Here is a 24371-nt window from a genome sequence, read left to right as displayed (position 1 = left end):
AACTTGTTTTTACTTTAGTATATGTAATGACTGATGATATTCGAATACCTTTGCAGATGTCATCAAGCGGTTCCTCCAAGGGGTCGGGAGATGCCGGAGGCTCGCGGTAAAACGTCACATTGTTGAGCGTCGCCAGCGCTGCCGTGGCCAACTCTTCTCGACGGTCCATCGCACCCTCTTCAGATTCTTTGACCTATATAGTTTTTATAAAAAATTGTAGTCAAAATACATGTTACATATCAAAAAGTGATACTTAGTCAGTGCTGTGACAATTTCCACGTTTTCCAGGTATGTTTAAGTTTTGATCAGCGTTCTATATCAATGACGGTGAATAAAAACTCTTTAGGTTTCCTGCAGGACTAAGATGCCGCAGGGTTAACCCTTCGTCTGTGTCTGTCAAAAAATTGTCATAAAACAATTAACTTTGATATATTATTTTAAAGTCGAACGCCTTATGTTAGGATCCTTATCAAACACAGACGAAGGGTTAAGAGGACGGCTGTCTATATTTGTCACCATGTCTGTCACGTTCTAACAAGTGTGCGAAGTGCGAAAGTGACGCATGATATGACAAATGATAAAAATACGACCATGATACGGCCAACGGCCACTGATGTGCGTTTGCCGCGCCGGTCACCAGTCAAGACGACCAAGCAACGACCACTCAATTGACTTACCGTCGTTTCAAGAGGTTTCTCAGCCAGTTCCAGACAAGCCAGCAACGCACGCACAGTGCGTTCAGCGTGCGCCGCACACAAACCGCGCCCCGCACGCTCCGTCAGGCACAAGTTCGCTACCACTCGAACTGTCTGAAAATATTAACGTCTCTTTAGTCAACCTTCTCATTCCAAAGAGTTCCAAGCCAGTTTAATTCAAATGGTAAGTAGCCATGCAGATACCTTGATTAGCACATCTTCATTGGAGCCATCTGAGCCACCCATGTCTGTACCTGCAATCAGATCGTAAATGAACAAAAACAAGTTATTTCCACAGCTGACCGTATGGTTGGTTGGTTGGTTGTATTTTACTATCTGATATAATATAACCACAAGATGATCAATTATTGATTGTTATCTACTGATAACCACAAATTGTGGTCCTGTGCAAACCTACCGTCTTCTACTCCACAGATATTTAAGGACCACCTTATAAGAGTCACCATTTATGATTCCCTGTCAATGGTTGCCAGTTTGACGCCGCTAAAACTCTTCCTTTTCCTGGCAGAGAATTGCCATTTCCCATCCATGTCCATTGTCCTCTTAGATGTTAGGGTCTACTGGCTATGTATCGATGCCAACTCACCAACTAAATGCATGTCGGGATCGCTATCCGATTCCCTAACTTCGTGGTCGTTGTTTCTTTTCGTGTACGACTCCAGGATCGTCAGTAAAACGTCCACTCCGCCCTCCTCGTTGTAAATCTACAACAAGAAAATACATAACTATACGTCTTCCTGTAATCTGAACTCTCTGAATCTGAATCTGTCTTCTGTAACTGAAACACTTTTGTATGTGACTGTTTGTTTCCTAAATAAATGAAAAAAAAAAATAACTACGGATCTTCACAGAAGAAGTTGACACACAAAAGAGAGGTATAAGGAACATGAGAACAAGGAAGAACGCGGAAAGCCAATGTCGTTTCATATAAGACAAGAACATCAAGGATATAAATTCCACTCACATTCAGCCTAGCCTGGTCAGTGGCGGCAGCCATATTGCCCAGCACGTAAGCCAGGCGCACGGTGAGAGGCGCTGGCTAGACGCAGCAAAACTCGAAGACACTGAGTAGAAAGGACCAAGGGCCTATTAATCCTACTCACATTCAGCCTAGCCTGGTCAGTGGCGGCGGCCATATTGCCCAGCACGTAAGCCAGGCGCACGGCGAGCGGCGCTCGTGAGGCACAGGCCGCTAGCGCCCGGAGCAGCGCGCTTGCACTCGATGGAGCCCCGCATAGCCAGAGGCAGCATGACTCGTTCGCTGACAAGACACTGGAACACACGGTATTTTTAATATTAAGAATAAAAAGCCTCTGATGAAGATGTCTTCAAGTGGCCGAGGTCGGAATCCAATAGGCTGTTTCAGATTGAGCGGCCAATACGCTACCTTGTTTGTCATGGTGAGCTGTGTAACCTTAAACTAAATTTGAAGACGCTTTAGGGCCGTAGCCACTCGCCATGTTTTGAAGTGTGTCCAATATCTAGTAGAGTGATGTAGATTGGATAGACCATGAGAATTTGCTAATAAACTCACCTAAGACACCGAGCAACGTTAGTGAGCACAGCCCGATCTGTATGATGCGCAAGCGCGCCCAGCAATTCGCCGAGTGCGCCGCTTGACACGAATGCTCGCGCCGCGCGCTCGCCACTCGCCAGGTTGCGTAGTGCACCCGTCAGTTGGTAGAGGGCGTGTGTGGACTGCTCGGATACGGCGCGTGGGTTTTCGGCTTTCTGCAAAAGATGTGATAAATATTTGGTCATTGTACCAGCAAGAAATCAAAGTAACATCAACTTTACAGCCAGGCAAAAAAGAGTACCTAGAAAATAATAGGGGCGCCACCGTCTAAGGCCGTTTTCACATTATCGATCCGATATCGGATGTCGGTCCGACATCCTACATCCGATAAACGCTTCCGATAGTGTCGGATGTCGGCCCGATAAAACGCATTGTTCCAAATCAATGAAGTATGATTTTGTATCAAAAAATATTTAAAAAATGGTTTATATTTAATAATTATAAGCACTATATCCTAAATATTATATTGTAAAATTAAGATAACGAGCATAAAAAATACTCAGAGTGTCAGGCAAAATAAATAATTTTACATTCAACTATATCTACTAAAAGATGAAAAAACTAGTATCCGCAATTCGGAACGATGCATTACAACCTTTTTTTTCAATAGGAATTTTCAACTAATTTGAATTTCGATCATTAGCAGCTGTTTCGATTATTAGACGCCATTTTTGTCACGCACACTACTACAAACGTATATATACATTATATATGCACAGAAACAAATATTATCGGCCGACAACTGGCGGGGGTCCGGCATTATATTGTCATGATTTATTTAAAATTACACTTATGATAACAGTAAAATACATTTGAAGTGTGGCAACATTATTACGTTACCTTAAAAATACACGGGTTATTGGTAAAATAATATTATACTAATGGCAACACGGCGGTAGGTTCAATAAGTGGTGGGGACGATGGCAAGGCGGGAGAGAGACACGACCGGCTCGTTCACTTGGGTCGAGGTGGTCGAAGAGAGCACATCGTAAAAGATCAAGCAGATAAGTGTACCTGCGAGTACCCCTTGTGGTGTAGATAATATTTAGAGTAGGATAGTGGTGAACCTCCACATTTCAGAAGTGTTAACGTACCACTTACCCACAATAGAAAATTGAGATTTATTTTGACATTAATAATAACATACTTCATTCAATGAGTTATGGTGAATAACAAGATATAAGTTTTCTGGAGATTGTACTTACAAGCCATATTTTTGTAAGTACCTATTTAAAAATTAAGTGCGTGATGAACTTGCAGGTAGTTTTAAAACTCCAAAGTGAATAAGGTAGCTATTTACTAGTACGTCGTATTATTTTGTGTTTAAGATTTAATTTTATTGTGCAATCCCTGTTGGTTTTAGTAAGCGAATAATTGATTAACGGTTGTAAAAGTCATTACAAATAATTTTTTTAGTAAACGAATTGTAGATTAACACATTTTGGATTATGAAAAATTTAAACTCGGATGACATTGTAGCATGAAGATAAAGTTTTAAGTGATTATTCCAGTTAACGAGCTAGTGAGAATTTAAATTATTTTTCAGTGAATTTTGCAAACTTAAAGGGTTTTGCAGCATTCATGTTGTGATTTCATTTAAAAGTCGCGAGCGCACACAGGCTGCAGTGGTTGCCTAACACGTGACTGACGACGCACGACAAACTTGTTGTGGGAAATTCGCCTGCGTTAATAGAAAATTTGTGTAATATTTAATTACGGTTGTATATCATAGCTTATGTTGTTACCATGAGCTAAAAATGATGGCTATTTTGATGAGATACATAAGAAATTTAAAATATTTTTATATAGACGGTCAACCCAATGCTGTCAGAAAAAAGGTTAATTTAAAAAAATGGCTGGCTAGCAACACTGGGTTTTAAATTGTTCGAATTTGAATTGTACCTTATCCGTGAACATATTTGTTTCAATTTACCAAGGAACTATAATAAATAATTTATAAATGAAAAGGTGGGTAGAACTGCCCCACCGATAACAACGGACTCCGCGTATTTATTATTTATAAATTTGTGACAATAAGATTTTTTAGTAATTGCGGTTTTGATAGAAAATCTTGAAATGGTTATTGAAAAATAGACTAACACGGTTGTGTTTCTTTGTTAGTCAAGGTTGACTAAAAATGAATACCGTGGCATGCATAATAAAGTTGCAGCAATGTGCAAATTTGAGGTTATAATTATTGCGTCTGCGGCTGTTTGACGTAATTGTTGCTTTTTGGTCGTTTCATAGGGATATCATACTTTAGTCATAATCCGGTTGACAGACCATAAGTGTACATGTTAAGTCAAAAACAAAGGGTTTATTCTGTGTATTAGTTATGGAACAGAGATGTGAGTTTTCGTTGACATTTTCGGATTAGAAAATTGCACAATTTTATTATTATTTTTGGTAGGTACCACATATTTATGTATTTAGATATTGTTGAGAAACTTGAGTGCTGTGAATGATGAAAAAAAAAGCGTTGTTCGTTAAACTGAGGTTTATTTAACTTCATATACGCATTTTCTTGGATTGAATACAAGGGAATATAATATATTTTTAACTTGGCAATAAAATGATTTGATTGAATTGAAAAAGGTAGAAATTAAAGTGTGATTCATGAAATAATAGAAAATGTGGAAACTAGCATCGACTGGTTTTGGGGATGACGATGTTTTGTAGTTACATTTTTGAACGTATCTCAATTAGTCATGCCCTACCGGGGTGCCATGCGACCTCTTTAGTATTGTAACATCTGCAAATGTACCATAGTTTGCAATAAACGATTGATTGATTGATTGTTTGTCCATTCGCTGAATTTAATTATGTGACATGAGTAGTTATGTTAAGGAAGTTGAGAATCAAGTGACATGGGCGTGCGTCTTAAACATGTTTATTGTTGACGTGAGCGTACGTCGTGGATTTTGAATATCAAGTGACGTGAGCGTACGTCTTAACTTGATTATTGTTGACGTGAGCGTACGTCGTGGATTTTGAATATCAAGTGACGTGAGCGTACGTCTTAACTTGATTATTGTTGACGTGAGCGTACGTCGTGGATGTTGAATATCAAGTGACGTGAGCGTACGTCTTAACTTGATTATTGTTGACGTGAGCGTACGTCGTGGATTTTGAATATCAAGTGACGTGAGCGTACGTCTTAACTTGATTATTGTTGACGTGAGCGTACGTCGTGGATTTTGAATATGAAGTGACGTGAGCGTACGTCTTAACTTGATTATTGTTGACGTGAGCGTACGTCATGGATTTTGAATATCAAGTGACGTGAGCGTACGTCTTAAACTTGACTTTTGTTGACGTGAGCGTACGTCGTGAATGTTGAATATCAAGTGACGTGAGTGTACGTCTTAAACTTGACTTTTGTTGACGTGACCGTACGTCGTGAATGTTGAATATCAAGTAACGTGAGCGTACGTCTTAAACTTGATTATTGTTGACGTGAGCGTACGTCGTGGATTTTGAATATCAAGTGACGTGAGCGTACGTCGTGGATGTTGAATAGCAAGTGACGTGAGTGTACGTCTTAAACTTGATTTTTGTTGACGTGAGTGTACGTCTTGGATGTTGAGAATCAAGTGACGTGAGCGGACGTCTTGAACTTGATTATTGTTGACATGTGCGTACGTCATGGATTTTGAGAATCAAGTGACGTGAGCGTACGTCCTAAACTTGTTGTTGACGTGAGCGTACGTCATGGATGTTGAAAAGCAAGTGACGTGAGTGTACGTCATGGACGTTAAGAATTAAGTGACGTAAGCGAACGTCAAGGAAATTGAAAACTAAATGACGTGAGTGTACGTCTGATTTTCTGATTTTGTTGACGTGAGCGTACGTCTGATTTTGTTGTGAGAACGTTTAGAATGTTACGAAAATTAAGTGACGAGTGCTTACATTTTTTATTTGATGATTTAATCGAACGTAAAAGTATTTATAATTAAATATCGAAATTGCGAGCAAGTAAAACGTCTCTAGTGATATTTTATTGACTTGCACATGCATAAGGGCGTTTTTCAAAGTGAAGTTATACGTCATTGATTAAAAGAGATATTCGGTACGAATATGTGAGTGATAAATAAAGTGAAAAATTTAGTAGTTGCTAGAACTGTCAGGTGATAACAGACACCGGGAGTATTTATATATACACGAGTCGAGTTAGTTGATATTGAAAGTAATAGTTCACAACAATTAGTACGATGACCAAAAGTGTTTGGTTTTCTGTGAACAATAATAATATTGTGTAGTTTTGCTATCAAAACTGGATTTATTTTAGATTCCAACAGATGAGGATTAACCGAAATCACAAAGTATGAGCTTCGTATGTAAATAATGAGAATAAAGTAATCTTGTAGCAAACATTTGTTCTCTTGAAAAGGTGTTTTGCTCAAAATTATTTGAAAACGACAAATAATTTTACGGTCAAAAGTTGAAGTTGAACGTATGTACCAAACTAAGGTTGAGAAGCATACGGGTTTACCAGTATAGCGATGATACTGTCATGTATCGTATACGTAGACAATGAAACTACTTAGTCCACCTAGCTTTCGATTTTTTCGATGCAGTTATGAGTTAACGAGAAGTAAGTTTAGTTACTCAGATTTTTGATGACGCCGGAGTTCACGATCGTAGTAAAAATGATGGGTATTTGTTGTGTATCACTGTTAGATACACGATTCTTTTATAATACTTCGTTGGTATTTATGTATCCTATAGCTGTGTTGTTAAAAAAAAATGTAGTAGTACGCAACACGTAAGAATACATTCAAGTTACAAGTTAAATCGAAATGAATCTTGATCATTTCCGAATTCTATGAAAGCAAAGTTGGACAACGATTCTGGGTCGTAGGACTCGTAGGTGCCTTGTTGTCCTTAATGAATGTAAAATTCTAATGAATGGTCAAATCAAGTGATTCACTGAAAGTATAGTGAAGTGATTAACTATGTGAGGCGTGCAATAAAGTGTATTGTATTGTATTTTACCTTTGTAGATGTAGGATGTGTGACAATTCGTACAAAGGGATATAAAATATTAATCGAATGGGGCAGAGTACGCCTACATCCAATATTACCTAATTCGTAGGAATTTGCCATTGCACTGAGAGAAATTTGCATTGTGAATTTAACAAGTTCGACTTGTTGCGGTTTATCCGTTTGAATCAGCCAAACGTATGTTTAAAACAATATGTGTCAGGTTGTTTTTATAAAATCGACTTGTTGATTCAAATATATTGCCGATTCAAATGACAAGTAGCTTGTTGTTTGAACCAAAGAGCACGTAGGCGCTATTTTAACCAAAAAACTTGTTGAACGAACATGAAAACTGGTTGTATTTTCTCTCAGTGTGACAGAGGAGTTAAAATGATGTTTTTTTTAAGCAATGCCTTGTTACAATTCGAAACCTAAATTATGAACTACTTCGGAAAATCATAACTACTTAGATTTTTTTATTGGACCGGATAGCGATATTGTTACTAATATGAATATGTTTCACTGTGAAACATGGATTAAGTTTGATATAATCATCCTGAAACGTTGCCTAATGATACTTGCACTTGTCCAAAAGCAAATACATTAGCGACAAGCACATGACAAATTGTATCTATAGTAGTAGGTACGCAATGTGACTAAATTTTAAAGCTGCATGGTATGATTCTACTTCTATATATTTTTTTGAGTTAGTTAGCTATGTTTACGGAGATAAGTTAAATTGGGTATCAGTTTCTGAATGAAGTCAAATGTTAAGAGAGAAAGATTGTTAAGTCTTTTAATATGAGATCGTCAATTATAACGGAATTTTAATGATTTATTGTTATTAATTGAAAAAATTAAAAAGGATAATTAGTACCTACATCAGAGCAGTTTAAAGTTGACAGAAGTAACAAGTTTTAATTAAAATGGAAACATATGATAGAAATATTGATTTAATATGACAAGTGACAAATATTACGTAGTAACTGTAGTAAGGTATCAGAAGTTACCCAGTATGGGCAGTATGGATATGCAATTAAATACAAAGTATTATTATTGTCATGCAAGTCAAAATTATATTTCATGGACCCGAGATATGGAAAGAATAGTAATTGTTAACGGTACGAAGTACTTTTCAACGTTTTGATGTAATTTGTTAGGACCGAGGAGGAGATTTCAAAGAAATTACGAAATTTCCTGGGAGTCAAAATAAAATTAAAATTATTTTGACTGAATACTTTTTTTTGAAACATAATAGTATAGTTCAATATGCATCAAAAATGTGATTGAATTGAGACTGAACGTAAAGCCCTTATATATCAAAATCTAGATTAAAAAAAAAATGAGTAATTGCTATTTTGGATACATATTCTATACAAATCTTAGTTACTGAAAGTTGAATAACTATAATATTTGTCTTCGTACTATAGTTAATTTAAGACTGAATAAGTCTTGAAGATACATGATCAAGAAACGTAGCATCACATTAATATGTGGCTCTGGTACACAAAGTGTAAATCCTGAAGTAATTTAAATAGACTAATGAAAATTATAACAGTTGATATGACGTCATATTTTAACTAGATATTTAATACAGATCTTTTGTGTAGCAGATGAACCCCTCTGTAAAAATAAATTACCCATCCAATTGTTAGCTATGGTTTTTTTTTCATGTATAAATAAATTAGTTTGGCATTATTGAGAAAGCAAGATAATTAGGCATATATTCTGTGAAAACGATTTCCATATAATGTCATGATTCGTGTTAAATATAAATAAAATTACAGACATAGTTTTCATAATGAATTTGAAAAGGTATATTGTTGAGCCAAAAAAAGAAGACACGGAGTGCGAAACGATAAGTACATTCAGTACATAGGTAAATTGGTACTTACATATATTCCTTTGTGTAGAAACCATGAAGCATAATGATCGATTGTATGAAGCATAACTAGTTGATAACGAATGCCGCCGGAAACTTAATTTTTCCGTTTTTTTTTCTCCCTTCAAAATAAAAACTTGAAGAGTCGTTAGTGAACGTTTCTGGTTAAAAAAAATATACTAAGCCAGATGACATTTCTAGAAATATTATTCCCTATACCTGCGAATAAAACAAGTAACTAGTCATAAAATGGTAAAAGATATATTGAAGTACTTGGTGTTTGCTTAATTAATTATGGAAAATGAACGTATAAAAATATAACACAAAAAGTGATCGCCTAAGTTTATACGATAATTATGACACTGCTCGCAATAATATATAGTAGTAATCTATATTAGCGTATAAAAAAGGAAACAGATTAATAATGATTGTTAATAGAACTTTATTAAAAATCGTATGATATTTATTTAGAATAAGTGAGAAGTTATGTAGGTATGTCCGTAATTAACTGATGTATATCCAACGTGATGTTCAATTTTAGAGAAATCAGAAATTATTTTATTGGCCGAGTCGCGCTGTTGAAGATAGATAATAATAAAACAATACGATAATTCATTTAAGCGTAAAATAACTGTTGGATGTAAATAATTACTCGTATTGTAAAAGTGTTCAAGTTTGTATTGTTTTGAAATATCAATGCGTTATTTCTAAACTAATTGAAATGCAGAAAAATAAAAATACATTGCAAAACGTAACTTCTAATGGTGCGAATCTTTTGATAATTGATGATGAATAGTGTCAAAAAGAAATAAAAAAGCTTACCTCTGAAAATCAAATTACCTAATTTAGCTCGTGTAGAGTGTAGTGTAGCTCGTGTAGCGTTTAGGCGATTGAGTCTTGATTAATGAGTTAATGGCGATGAACACATTGCATATGCACCTAACAGTTAAATAAGAGGTAAGGGTCAATTCGTCAATCGCGGTCCTAAAAGTTTGAATCCTGTGTCAAGACATGGCATTAAATGCATAATCTTGTCTATAGCAACAAGCTTCCAGAATACTTTATTTTTATTTGATAGTTATACTATATAGATAGTAAGAGTATAATTAACAGCTGGTTGAGACAAGAAAGTTAATTAATTTACAACTTACATGAGGATCGACATAAGTTGCGTTTGCAAACCTATTAGATATAGATTTGACAGAACATGGTGTGAAGCCAGAGATGAGTCTCATTTTTTTTTCTGTAAAGATTCATGAATATTGGTCGAATCGAATAATAGTAGTTGTATTGTAATTAGTAAAATGGATCAATGCAAAATATGAAGAAAACAAGCCGTAATGATGAACAAATTGTTAAACATACACCAAAAAAAAAAAATCCAAAATAGTGAATGTTGTCCTTAGTACATGTTTTGCCAAGTTATGGGATCAATTTCTATGACATTTGATGAGTTGATAATAAGAACTGAAGTGTAACTCTGACATCAAATGAAGCGATCGTTAACCGATGAGAATGCGCGTAAAACATCCTAAATCTTAAAGGGAATGTTTCATTAACAACCTACACGAGAATTTTCAAATGAAAATATCTAGTAAGGAGTATTTTGACATTTTGAAAAAGTTGCAACAAAATTGATTAATAAAAGTTAAAATCAATTTCCTAATAGTTAAGTCCCAGTAGTAGACGTCCTGACTTCAGTATCATCATGTTTAATTAAAAGTCTTTAACAAGCGACTTTTCGATTATTTTTAATGTGGATTATGTTAATATAGCTATGCATATTTGGTAAATGTATTAATATTGAGTGAAAATCAGTGAAATCACTGTTATTCAAGATCGAAATTTTCGTAATAAATGGTCTAATATTGATTTATTATTTATAATTTTCTCACTTTCTAAAAAAAAAAAGTCTTGAGATATTGCAGTACGAACAGATGAGTACAAGCACAAGTAGCCAAATGTACCTTCAAGTAAAAAAAAAAGTGTTTCGTTTTTTTCTTTATGATATAAACCATAAGCATATTATTATCAAAAATTACCTTACGATATGGATACACAGAAAATTATTTTAGATGTGAAAAGTTTAAACAGTACTTAGGTTGAAGCTTGAAAGGGAATCATACGTAGTCTAACGTCATAGGTTTTAGAACTTATCGTTCCGGGAATGTGGAGTATAAATGATTGGATTAGAATCATTCTACTCAACATAATATAATTGGTTAAACAAAAAATAATTAAATGTTTAATAAAGGTGTAATGTGAGAAAGACACGTAATGGTTGAGGGCAAGCGATTTTTGGCTGTGACATTAGCAATGACATTAGGTATATGTAACGTACATTTAAGTGATGCTAAAACGAGTTTTAGGAAAATAAACAAAAATTTACAGTTATAAATTATATAAGAATATTATTTCCGCTTGATTCTAAACAGAATAAGATTTTTTATTGACTAATGCTTATAGATTTTACGTAAGCATGCAACAAAATAAAAGAATGCTGACAACTAGGTAAAATATCTGAACTGAATTCATAACTAGATAAGAATGATGAAATCGGACACGAGGTAGAATAAATACCAAGTCATTATTATGAACAGAAATATACATGCAACAGACCGAATGTCATGATAGTCTTTTGAGGTAGAGATTATATTATCATCATTTTATTTAAGACGTTTTCCGGAAAAGTTTATGTACCAGTTGTATATTTTCTGTTACAACTTCCACAAAATGGCCTTACGAAAAACATGACTGTCAAAATATATAAAACGGATCTAGCTTTTCTTGTTTAGGTTCGTGCGCCGGAGTCATGCACGAAGCTGGATGGCCGAATGTCATGATTTATTTAAAATTACACTTATGATAACAGTAAAATACATTTGAAGTGTGGCAACATTATTACGTTACCTTAAAAATACACGGGTTATTGGTAAAATAATATTATACTAATGGCAACACGGCGGTAGGTTCAATAAGTGGTGGGGACGATGGCAAGGCGGGAGAGAGACACGACCGGCTCGTTCACTTGGGTCGAGGTGGTCGAAGAGAGCACATCGTAAAAGATCAAGCAGATAAGTGTACCTGCGAGTACCCCTTGTGGTGTAGATAATATTTAGAGTAGGATAGTGGTGAACCTCCACATTATAGATTTCTAGTAATAATGATCTATCAAATACATAAATGAAGACCTGGAAGCGCATAAATCTTACATTTTACATCCTTCCTACATCCGATATCGGATCGGATAATGTGAAAACGGCCTAGATGTAAACCGTTTTGCAGGTGGCAAGAAGTGGCAACTATTTAGACATTTTCTGTATGAGAAAAGTGTTGCTATGATAAGATAATAGGTCCATCTCTACTCTTTTTGTCAGGCGGTACGCTCTTCAATAAAGAGAAAAGTAGAAAATAGAAATTAACTCATGGTGAGTATGGCAAAGAAAAATTAGCGAGGTTTGAGGTCTATTCACTTAGTCTAGTCTTTTGTACTTTTGTGTAGTCTTTTGTAGTGTCTTGTTGTGTTGTTTTTGTAGTGAGGTGACAAAAAAACCTGATTTAGACTTACAGCATTATTCAGTATCTTCAAATGCAACGCTGCGAGATGTAACGCACCAGCGCGATGAGCGAGAGCGCACAGTCGGGGCTCCAGAGCCAGGAAGCGGAGCGCCCCTGCTCCGTACACGCAGCATTCGCCTTCGGATAGCGGATCGGCGCGACCGCAGCCTTCCACGAGCAGCTCTGAAAACAGGGTAGGTAAGTATTGAAGGTCATTTCTCAAAATTTTGCCACCCCCACCTGTCAGTACGTTTATGTTAGAACTTTTTTTTTAGTATACAATATCTTCATAAATAAATTATCAATACATATTAAAAGACAGTTTTTACATAGAGGCCTGATGCTTTGAAATCGATTTATTTTATATTAATGAAATAAATAATAATTGTAACTAAGTTTTGTCGTTCACCTTCCGTGTCCCAACGCGGAGTACTCATGTTTCGAGTTGTTAAAAGTACACAAATTATTAACTTTACTTACCTTTATTGCTGTATTTTATTTGCATATATCCTTAACTTTTAAAACTAGACTATCTGATAATAATATTACACTTATGTTCCAAGTTATTTGGCTTTAAAGTTTGTCCACGGCCGTTTTTGTCGTTGACCTGTCGAGACAAACTCGCAAGCACTGTGCGATCCCTACTCCACCTCTGCCGCCCCACCCCGCATGAATCGAAGCCGCCAGTATCGGCCATCACCTGCAAGCAACGGCACTTGCTCACTACGCCTTGATTAGAAAATAGAAAATTTTAATTACCTCGAACGGGAGTTCGTAACGGGTAAGTAGTCGATATTCTGTCAATCATAATTTGGTTATTGTTTGAGATACTGCATTAACTGTAATATATGTTTCGTATTTTATTGCTTAATTTTTAGGCACTTAATATTTAGTTCGTTCGGCAAATACTTTTTGAGTTTTGGCGAAATAACTGGCATTTTGTCGGTCACCTGTGCATCGTTCACCTGGCTAAAATAGGCAAGTGAACGACATTTTGGGACAGGGTGGCGACAATAATGATCAATTTACCAATCGTAATAATACTTTTTTACATCTTCAATACTTGTTTTGTGCGTTAAATGAGAAAAGTATTACTGTTATATCGGTTTAGGCTGCATTTCTCAAAGGATTGTTGCTTTTTTGCGGTGTGTGTCCTTCACCTGTGCGATAAAGCCAAGTGAACGACTCAGTGACAGGAAACCGACACGTCGATCACTTGTCATAAGCCAGATGAACCATTACGAGGGGCGATCAATCGGATCAATAAGTAATGATAATGAATATTAAAATTAAAACATAACCTAGAATATGAGTATCTTTATATTTTTATAATTAAAAGTAACTCTTCTGTGATTTATTTACATATTTTAATTTTTTCATTTGTTTTTTGCCGCCTTCAAAAAATGAAATCTTAATTATAGTCTAAATACCATGTCAGTAAGCAAGTGCTTGCTTGAAGTGAAGTCACTTCATTATACTTCAGAGTAGCTATTATATTACAATTTTATTTAAAGGTCGGGTATAAAATATTAATGGCCCTTATATTGCCTTCAATATGAGGTATGTCACTTGTAGCTTTAAATACACCAATTAAGCAGCACCTTCGGCAATTTGAGGGTTCGGCCTATTTTTATTTGATTGTTTAAAATGATGTTATTTTAACTAATATTTTTTTTTATATAAAAAAAAATATATATTCTTCTTTAATACTAAATATATACATTCAATAAAAAAAAATCAAAATCGGTCCAGTAACGATGGAGATATCGAGTAACAAACATAAAATAATAATAATAATAAAATACTGACGAATCGAGAACCCCTTCCTTGAGATTTGGGCGGCGGTTAAAAACTATTATAATGCTGATGGGCAGGTGAATGACGTCCATATCAGGTGAATGACCACCAAACTACAGGTGATCGACTACGGACGCAGGTTAGCGACGCTTGTCGTTAACTTGTCAAATGTGTCATACAATTTTTTACTAATTTGTCGTTAACCTGCTGCTGTTGTCGATAACCTGTGTATATTTATCCTTCACCTGATCATGATGTCGTTCACCTGAATTTTAATCGATCATAACTTCTAAAATAATTAATTGATATCGGTGCCTTTGACATTTTTGAAATGTTTGAGATGCATTCAAACGACCCCTACAAAAAAATAATTAAAAATGCGACATTTAAAAAAAAAGAAATCTTTCACCTGTCGGTGCCAAATTTTTGAGAAATGGCCTGAGCTACAAGATCATATTTTTCGGACACATTTGCATACTTATTTAATTTTTTTTTAAAGCGGCTATTGCGATGTCGATGAAATTTACAACATTAAACAATTATTATTTGTAATGATGATATAATAGTTGTCTACTTGATATAAAAGTCTAATTTTAAGAATTATCGACCTAGTGTTTTCGATATATGACCAGTATGATAGATTTTTTCCGCACTGTAAGTTTAGCGCTCAGTGTAATGTGGAGGGGATAGCTGCGCATGGGGACTTCTACCCTTCGCCCCCTGTAATCTCCTGAGACACCAATTTTTGTCTTCTGTGCAATAACGGCCAGCCCTAAATTTACGTGCTTGTAAGTGGTTAAATTGCAATGAACATGCTCAGCTCAGTGTATCACGTTTAGGGATTTTGCATTAGTTTTGAATTTGCACCCTGAAGTTTTAATCAGACTGGATTGGCAGTCTCACTCAAGAGACTAACACGGGCGGTAGACGCACGAGAGTAAAGCCGATGGGGACAGTGGACTGCCTTGAGCAAGTCACCTAACTTACCTAGCAAATTAGTATTCCTGAAGAAGTGATCATTCTTGTCATTTCTTGCAATCTTAAAGACCAGTTTGCAAGCTGCTGCTAAATGGGCTCCCGTCACTCTCATCTGAAAATAGTCAAGAAATCAAATAATATCGAACACAGTCGTGAGTCTTTGGAAAAAGTGTCTTATAAAATGACTTCTAAAAGGACAAATTAAATGATAAAATACTAATATCTCAGTTCTGTAATGGAATTCCATTGAAAGAAAGTAGAAAAAAAGTAGAAAGGAGTATCCATAGAAAAAAAAGAAGTTCATAGAAATGCCCACCCAATGACCAATGACCGAACTCTCATTTCTGTTAATTTTTGGACTAGGCTTCATACAAAATTGAACAAGGAATCTTTACTAAATTTGTTCTCACCGTAAGCATAGCCCTCGCTATAGCGACCAGCACCCTCTCATCATCACAGTCTATATGAGTGTAGAACGAGCGCAGCACCATATCCCTCAGACTGGAAGCTGGCATGGACTTCTCCAGGCAGTTCTGAAGAGCCTCCATCAGCAGCACTGTCCGTTCCACGTCTCGACTGCGCTGGGCGAGAGCTTCAGCGAGCTCGAGGGATGTCATACTGGAAGAGGAAGGCTTGACATTTGTGCGTTTTATTTCATGGACGACAGCTATTGCAAGATCATTTTACTTTGAAGGGGTAAGTAGCAACTGGTCTAAAACGAAAAATGTCCACAGTATTTTTCCGTTTTATTTTAACTTTAACGCGATATCGACGCGTAAGCGGGTCTCCTATGCTGTACAGTTTGAAGATATATAACGAAACTAACCTAGCTATGTGTTTTAGACCAGTTGCGACTATACGCTTTGAAGATGCTAAAGTGTTTATGGAATATAATAAACATACGAAACCAATTTTGTAACACTATACCTCTCTAGGTCCATAGATGCTGATGAGGCGTTCGGTAATTGAACTGCGAGATGTTTGACGGGTATGCTCCCCAGGGGGTAGCCACCTCCGACGTCGTACGACTGTGCCTTAGTGGTCGCGAATTGCTTCCGACGTATCCCAGGATCTGGACTTAGAGCTACGGACAAAACGAATTAGAATTAAAGTGCAAAACTCAAAGATACATTACTTTACTATACTGGTTCAATCACCTTGCAGAGGATTTGAGTGAACCGAGCTGTGCTGTGAGAAAAACGTATAAGGACACTCGTTGGACAAATTTCATACGGGCGTCCCAAATACTGATGGAGTGGCAAAGTCTTAAAAGACCAAGTCAACTAGAAGTAAATGGCATAGAATAGGGAAGAGTCGGTTGACCGGCCTAGATCCTTTTTGAATCATAGAGTCAATAACGTAGTAGGTAATCATTAAAATCTTCAACTATGCATATTTATAAAAGAAACAATACTTAAAAGAATAATCTACTTACATTTACTGTTGAGTTCCGTACTAAACTCGTCGCCGCTCTCACTTCCCAAAGGGCGCGTAACTGATATGACATTGGCCAAATCTATTTCATTCTTCGATCCTGAAACATTTTTGGAGAAATAAGAACGTGACTTTGACAGAAGAGCTTCACGGCAATATATTCTGCTCCCACGATCAACATGTTAACTTCATACTTACATGCAAATTCAAAAATGCGACACAGGAGCATGACACCGAACACAGTTCGCGGTAGGCCCTCGATAAATGTGCTAGCGGCATTGAAGATGATATATGCTAGCATCCGGTGCACCGCTAGCAATGCTATCATTGCGCTCCGCTAACGCTTCGCTCTCAAAACGCGCATACGTGGCCGAGCTTTAGTGTTTTCTTCATGGTTTGACGTCAGTGGACTCACCATCAGGCGTGGTCTGTCCTGTAGTGTTCCTACGATGCAGAGGTTTGCTCTTTCCACTGAGGTGTGGAAGCTTCGGGAACGCGCTCCAACCCTCACCAGTTCGTTCTGCAGTCTGACGAGCGGCAGGCTGGCGGGTCTGAGAATAAGGAACATTGTTTACTATAGTATAGTTATGGTATTCGTATTTTCTTTCTCTCGTCAACCTTATCAAGAGCACTCGGAAGATATATAAGTACCTCAGCTACAGGTTTAGAGGTTACCGACTTGATGTTACTAAGACCTTCGGTTTTGTAGGGAAACAAGACTGTTTCCGGCTAATGGTGTGCTAAATCCAACAGGACACTCGGAACCCCGATTCCCTACAATTTATCTACATCTAAGCTAACTAACTTCCAACGCATGTTTATATCACATTTGGCAGGTAATCGTCATTTCCTCATAAGTCATCAAATCGTACACTTACAGTCTTCTTCTTGATGTTCTGCGTCTCTGGATGCAGGGCGCTGTTAAGCTCATCCTCAAGCCCGGCGACGCGGGCATCCTCGGTACTCTCACACAGGCTCAGGTATTTGAGACTGTAGGACATCAATAAGAAAAGACAATAGGTAAGTACAAATAGTATAACATCAAAGTTGTGGGTAATCAAAGTAACTTAAAAATATCTAAATTCATTACTTAACATTCGTGAGCACCTTTCAAATGCAATCCAATAAACGAACGTAATCCATTCTAACTGTTTTTAGGGTTCCGTAGTCAACTAGGAACCCTTATAGTTTCGCCATGTCTGTCTGTCCGTCCGTCCGTCCGTCCGTCCGTCCGCGGATAATCTCAGTAACCGTAAGCACTAGAAAGCTGAAATTTGGTACCAATATGTATATCAATCACGCCAACAAAGTGCAAAAATAAAAAATGGAAAAAGATGTTTTATTAGGGTACCCCCCCTACATGTAAAGTGGGGGCTGATATTTTTTTTCATTTCAACCCCAACGTGTGATATATTGTTGGATAGGTATTTAAAAATGAATAAGGGTTTACAAAAATCGTTTTTTGATAATATTAATATTTTCGGAAATAATCGCTCCTAAATTTGCATTTATTTTGCATTTACATAGCAATTTGCATTTATTTTGCATTTACATAGCAATAGTGCAATAAAATCAAGGTCAAAATAAACTTTGACAATAAAATGAATTGTCTAGGCTGCCATCTTAAGATTGATAGGGGAGAGCGATTAACTTGTACTCAGTGCCAGGACTGTTATCACTATAAATGCTTTAATTACACCTCAGCGTTTATAAGAGAGCATGGTAATGAATTAATGAAAATATGGAAATGCCCAAAATGTGATAACGTTACACGAAGACGCCGTGATGATAACACACCTGCGTCTCCTGCGTTAAGACAACTGCAGTATCTTGAGGAAACAAACATGTCATTGGACGTAAGCAATATCTCAAGTTTAGGCGACACAAACGTAGAGACTTCGGCTATTTATCCACCTACAGATAACCCTCTTGAACAAACTGTGAATGAAAATACCTTGCAAACGTCTAATGAACAATATCCAACCACAAAACAAAGTAATGAAATATCTACGACTATCCTGAACGAGCTGAGAAGCTTTCGATCTCAAATCACAAAGCAACTAGAGCAACAAGAGCTAAAATTCACTTCCTTAATTAATAAAGTTGAGAACAATATATGCGAATTAAACAAAAAATATACGTCCCTAAGAGATGATGTCGACAGCATCAAAACTACCACGGAAAAAACAAAAACTGAAACGTGTGACATTCGACAACTAACCACTTCCCATATTAAGGACACAAACAAAAAAATTAAAAGTCTCGAAGACAGCTTGGCTGATTTGAAAGAGCAGACCCGTCAGTTAGAAAACAGATTGAATACCTCAAATATTACATCCTCCAATAGTACAGACAACATGAGGAATATGAAATATGATGAGACGCATAGAAAATTTGTCCTTTATGGGTTAGACGAGTACTATGGAGAGACTGAGTCGTGTCTTTATCCACGTATAAGCCATATGTTTAACGAAATATTAAATATTGAAATAAATGGCTTTGTAGAGTCTGTTCGACGAGTTGGAAAAAGAGGCAATCGCCGCCCACTAATTATCGAGCTTCTTAGCAATAGGATGAAAAGATACGTTTTAGACAATGCGCATTTATTTAAGCTCTACGGCTACTCTGTATCTAACTTTCTTACTAAAGAAGGTATTGAAAAGAGGAATCAATTAAAAAATATTTTAATAGAAGCACGCAAGAAGGGAAATCACGCCACAATTCGAGATAATAGGCTCTACATCAATGGTAGAGAACATAAACTATACACAGAGAGCCAGAGCAGGCCGTCCATAATAAATAATTCAACCTGCAGCAGTTCTTCAGCCACCATCACCGGGACGCCTGTCAGCCATAACCCTGACGTCAAGGAAACTGAGCGCAGCCCCCAAAATCTGAATAAAAGCACCGAAAGCATAGGTGACACCACTGCCAGTAATTTTCGTCCCTAAACAACACAACCACTTTTCAGCTCTCTACCAAAATATGCAAAACCTCAATAATAACAACACTAGTCCCAAGCCAGCCCTAAATTCGCTCAACAAATATTTCGGCATATTACACCAAAACGTAACCGGTGCTTTGAACAAGCAAGATGAACTGAACCTCGCATTAGCAGACCTAGCTACCTGTGATTACTATATAGATGCCATTTGTTTGTGCGAAACAAACATGCTTCGTGGAACGGAGGCCAATTTGAAGCTATCTGGTTTTCAGGTCGCGGCTTGTTTTTCCCGGAAACATTCTAAACGAGGGGGTGTTGCAATACTTATACGGAATGATGTTGAGTTTTCTGTTATCGAGGAAACTGAAAAATTGTCACAACCATTTGTTTTTGAATGTTGTGCTATAAATGTAATACACTATAATATAGTTATTATTTGCATATATACGAACAAAACTCCATCATCAGCAAATACCACTTTTTTCCTAAAACTGGAGGAGCTATTACGCACCATATGTCAGCACAAAAGAAAAAAGTATGTTTTATGCGGCGATCTGAATATAGATATAATGAAGACTTCAAGAATCTCCAAACAACTGATTAATATATTGGAATCTTATAATCTTTCCCTCCTTGTACGAGAACCGACGAGAATTACGCCATCTTCGGAAACGTGTATCGACCATGTTGCAAGTAATGTTGAAGAGGGAATAACAACGATTCATGATTTAGGTCTGTCGGACCACACGGCGCAATCATTCCTTGTCCCAATACATAAACGCCGTCCTCCACCAACAAAGTGGTGGTATGAGTACAGAAGGGACTATTGCCAGGAAAATCAGAATAAATTTAGCGAGTGCCTGTCTTCTTTATCTTTTATTGAAGTGTTTGGTGAATATGATGTAAATCGAGCTTTTAGTGTATTTTATGACAAGTTTTTACTTTTCTACAACTTATGTTTTCCGCTAATCAAAATCAAAATATTTAAAAAGAAGGCAACAAACATATGGCTTACAAAGGGAATCCGAAAATGTTGTCACACAAAAAGACAATTGTATTTAAAGAGCCGTTATTCTAGAGACTGTAAGGTTATGTATAAAAACTATTCACGATGTTTAAAGAAATGTATGACTGCGTATCTTAAGAGTCAAAATTCTAATTATATAAGTAAAACAAATAACAAATGTAAAGCCGTTTGGCAGGTAATAAAAAAATATACTACATCTGATGTAAGCACGCATAGCATCGATAAGTTAGTATTTGATGGTTCAGAAGTTACAGATCCGAAAGAAATTGCTGAAATTTTCAACAATTACTTTATAAATATGGTCAAAAATAATTGTTCTCCACATGTAGGATCATCAGACTTTATCCAAATTGAAAATGTAGAATCCAGCATATTTCTTAACCCCGTTAACACTACTGAGCTAGTAAAAATAGTAAAAACACTTAAAAATTCGAAGGCTGTAGGTTTTGACGGTGTACGCACTGATATTATAAAGAACAACATTTCTAATATTGCTGATCCGCTAACATTTATCATAAACCTGTCGCTAAATCAAGGAATTTTCCCTGACGCCTTAAAAAAATCAATAGTGAAACCGCTACATAAAAAAGGTCCTAAATTTTTGCCGGATAATTACAGGCCAATTACTCTTATTCCGATTTTCTCTAAAATTCTTGAGAAAGCTATGTTTAATAGATTAATACATTTTCTAGATACTCATGATATTATTAATGACGAACAAAACGGCTTTAGAAGACGCAGAAGTACAGCTCTAGCGGCCTTCAAGCTGACTAAACGAGTTATGGATTGTCTGGATAAAAACGTCCCGGTAACAACACTTTTCATGGACATGAGTAAAGCTTTTGATTTTGTATGTCACAAAAGGTTGCTTTTAAAGTTATATAAGTACGGAATTCGTGGCCCAGCGCTAAACTGGATTAAGACATATCTGACAAATAGAACACAATGTGTCCAGACTGTTAAATATTGCTCGCTCAGCAGAAGTGTTGTGACACACCAATCCACGTCCATAGAAAATTTATATGGTGTACCGCAAGGGAGTATTCTGGGACCGCTTTTATTTATAGTTTATATAAATGACTTGCCAAACGTGTTATCAAATGAGTGCATCCTGTTTGCTGATGACACTACGATAATCATAGAAGGGAATGATATGACTGCTTATAACAATGACATAAATTCGACATTAGAGCAAGCAATACACTGGTTAACAGTCAATAATTTACAAGTAAATGTTTCTAAAACAAAGTATATGCAGTTTAGTACATCTCGCAGTGATACTTTTCAATTACATGTAGAATATAATGGTGCTGCTATAGAAGAAGTGTCGCAAATTAAGTTTTTGGGGATAACTTTGGATCATCAATGTGATTGGAAGGATCATATCGAAAACCTATGCTCCAAAATAAACAAATTTGTATTTGCTTTAAAAAAGGTTCGTCAGGTTGTATCTTTACAAGCGGCCATGATGTCATATAATGGGTACATAAATTCGGCTCTACGATATGGAATTATTATATGGGGAAATTGTGTTGATAAGGAGGATTTGTTTTTAATTCAGAAGCGGTGTATTAGAGCCTTGTTCGGACTTACACAATTGGAATCGTGTCGTCCTTACTTTATTGAATATCGCATATTAACATTATATAGCCTGTATATCTTAGAAATATGTATATTTGTTTATAAGCACATATACATGTTTAAAACTGTTCAAGACATGTCTTCTAGAATAGTAAGGAGCCAATACGAGCACAAATTGTACAAACCCTATGTAAGACTGGCATTAACTTCTAAAAATAGCTTTATGATGTGCATTGATATTTATAATAAATTACCCGATAGATTTAAGACTTTTGACTTGTATACATTTAAAAATTCAGTTCATGATTGGCTTATAGACAAATGTTTTTATAGTTTAAAAGAATATATGGATGCTGAAAACACATAATTATTTACAATTTCATTTTAATTATTTTAATACGTTATAATTTACATTACCATATATTTTGACATGCCATGACATTTTGTAATTCTTGTATTCTTTTATTTTTATTTTATTAGTGTAAGTTATGTTAGCGTATACACCTGTAAAGGTATTGTTCAGTGGAACTGTTTTATAATATGCACCTGTACCTGCTATTGTAACCTGAATTAACATATACGCAATAAATCATTCATTCATTCATTCATTCAAAGGAAAAAAAAGTGCGTCCCCCCCCTCTAACTTTTGAACCATATGTTTAAAAAATATGAAAAAAATCGCAAAAGTAGAACTTTATAAAAACTTTCTAGGAAAATTGTTTTGAACTTGATAGGTTCAGTAGTTTTTGAGAAAAATATGGAAAACTACGGAACCCTACACTGAGCGTGGCCCGACACGCTCTTGGCCGGTTTTATTCTTATTCCGACCAAAACAAATTGGGAATCAGCTCGTAGAACTTGTTCTCCAAACAATACCCGCTGGGTTTCTCTTGGCGGCCGCCGCTGCTTGCAATAGTTGCAATGCACTACGCTCAGTTCACCGTTTGAAACACAGAGGGCAATGGATGGTTATTCGAACGCACTATGCGAACGTCGATCTCTCCTCACTCGTCCTCCAAACAATAAGTAGTCTTTGTGGTTATCTTGATATGAACAGACTCAACAGACAACGAGTAGGCTACAACTGCTGCCCGTGCTGCTTGAGCCCATGTCGCATCCAAGGACAATGTCTGTATCAGTCATATGACCACTTACTCGAACGCACTGGGCGGTCGTGGGTCCCTCCTCGCTCGTTCTCCGAATAGAACTCGCTGTGGTTCTCTGGGTGTGAACGGACGACGAGTACGCAGCGGGCGGAGGGCGCCACCGCTGCCCGCGCTGCTCGTCGCTCCGTTCATATCTGCAAACATAATAGTTATTTGTTATACAAGGGGGCAAAGTTGTATTTTAACGCCGAGTGTGGAATTGAAAAACGAGCAAGTAAAAGGATTCTATAGTTGAACCACGAGCGAAGCGAGTGGTTCGAAAATAGAATCCTGAACTTGCGAGTTTTTTAACACACGAGAAGTAAAATACATTTGCACCCGAGTGTAACACTACTTACTAACCCCCTTATTCATAAACGTATTCTATAGTTATCAAGCCGATAAAGTTCGTTTGTCCCTTTCTGACATATTGGTGTGATAGAAAAGGACAAACTAATTTTATCGGCTTGATACCTTTAGAGTACGCTTATGAATAAGGGGGTAAGTATTTTAGCTTGAGGTGGTGAGGGTTGTGGGCAAACTTTTGAGACTGAGTTTTCTTACCTATTTATTTGATATGTATGTTTCTTTGATGGGGTAATAAAATAACTTAAAAAATAATCTACTTTATAAGAGGCAGTCTGATCTGATTGGAAATCAGATTTTCTTTTGAAGCGTAGGTTCGTATCCTACCGACTGCGCCAATGTTATGTACCTACTTACAGGGCGATATAAAGAAACACGGTATTA

The 24371-nt window shown here is 36.5% G+C and overlaps 1 protein-coding gene across 1 annotated transcript in view; it reads right to left on the bottom strand.

Annotated features, from left to right (window-relative positions):
• The window catches only part of LOC125236733 (armadillo repeat-containing protein 2), a 40638-nt gene that overhangs the window by 5030 nt on the left and 11237 nt on the right, over positions 1-24371 (bottom strand). Inside the window, exons 2-15 of the mRNA XM_048143653.1 lie at positions 23632-23776; positions 17803-17914; positions 17340-17475; positions 16926-17024; positions 16418-16574; positions 15901-16108; positions 15500-15602; positions 12726-12898; positions 2251-2447; positions 1820-1988; positions 1303-1420; positions 900-949; positions 678-809; positions 49-193 (exon numbers count right to left, since the gene is read on the bottom strand). Coding sequence (XP_047999610.1) covers positions 49-193; positions 678-809; positions 900-949; positions 1303-1420; positions 1820-1988; positions 2251-2447; positions 12726-12898; positions 15500-15602; positions 15901-16108; positions 16418-16574; positions 16926-17024; positions 17340-17475; positions 17803-17914; positions 23632-23776 — 1944 coding nt within the window. The remainder of the gene's footprint in view (positions 1-48; positions 194-677; positions 810-899; positions 950-1302; positions 1421-1819; positions 1989-2250; positions 2448-12725; positions 12899-15499; positions 15603-15900; positions 16109-16417; positions 16575-16925; positions 17025-17339; positions 17476-17802; positions 17915-23631; positions 23777-24371) is intronic.

This window comes from Leguminivora glycinivorella, chromosome 19, assembly GCF_023078275.1.
Source record: "Leguminivora glycinivorella isolate SPB_JAAS2020 chromosome 19, LegGlyc_1.1, whole genome shotgun sequence".
NCBI lineage: Eukaryota > Metazoa > Arthropoda > Insecta > Lepidoptera > Tortricidae > Leguminivora > Leguminivora glycinivorella.
Note: the sequence above shows the minus strand (reverse complement) of the source record. Positions and strands in the feature narration are given on the sequence as shown.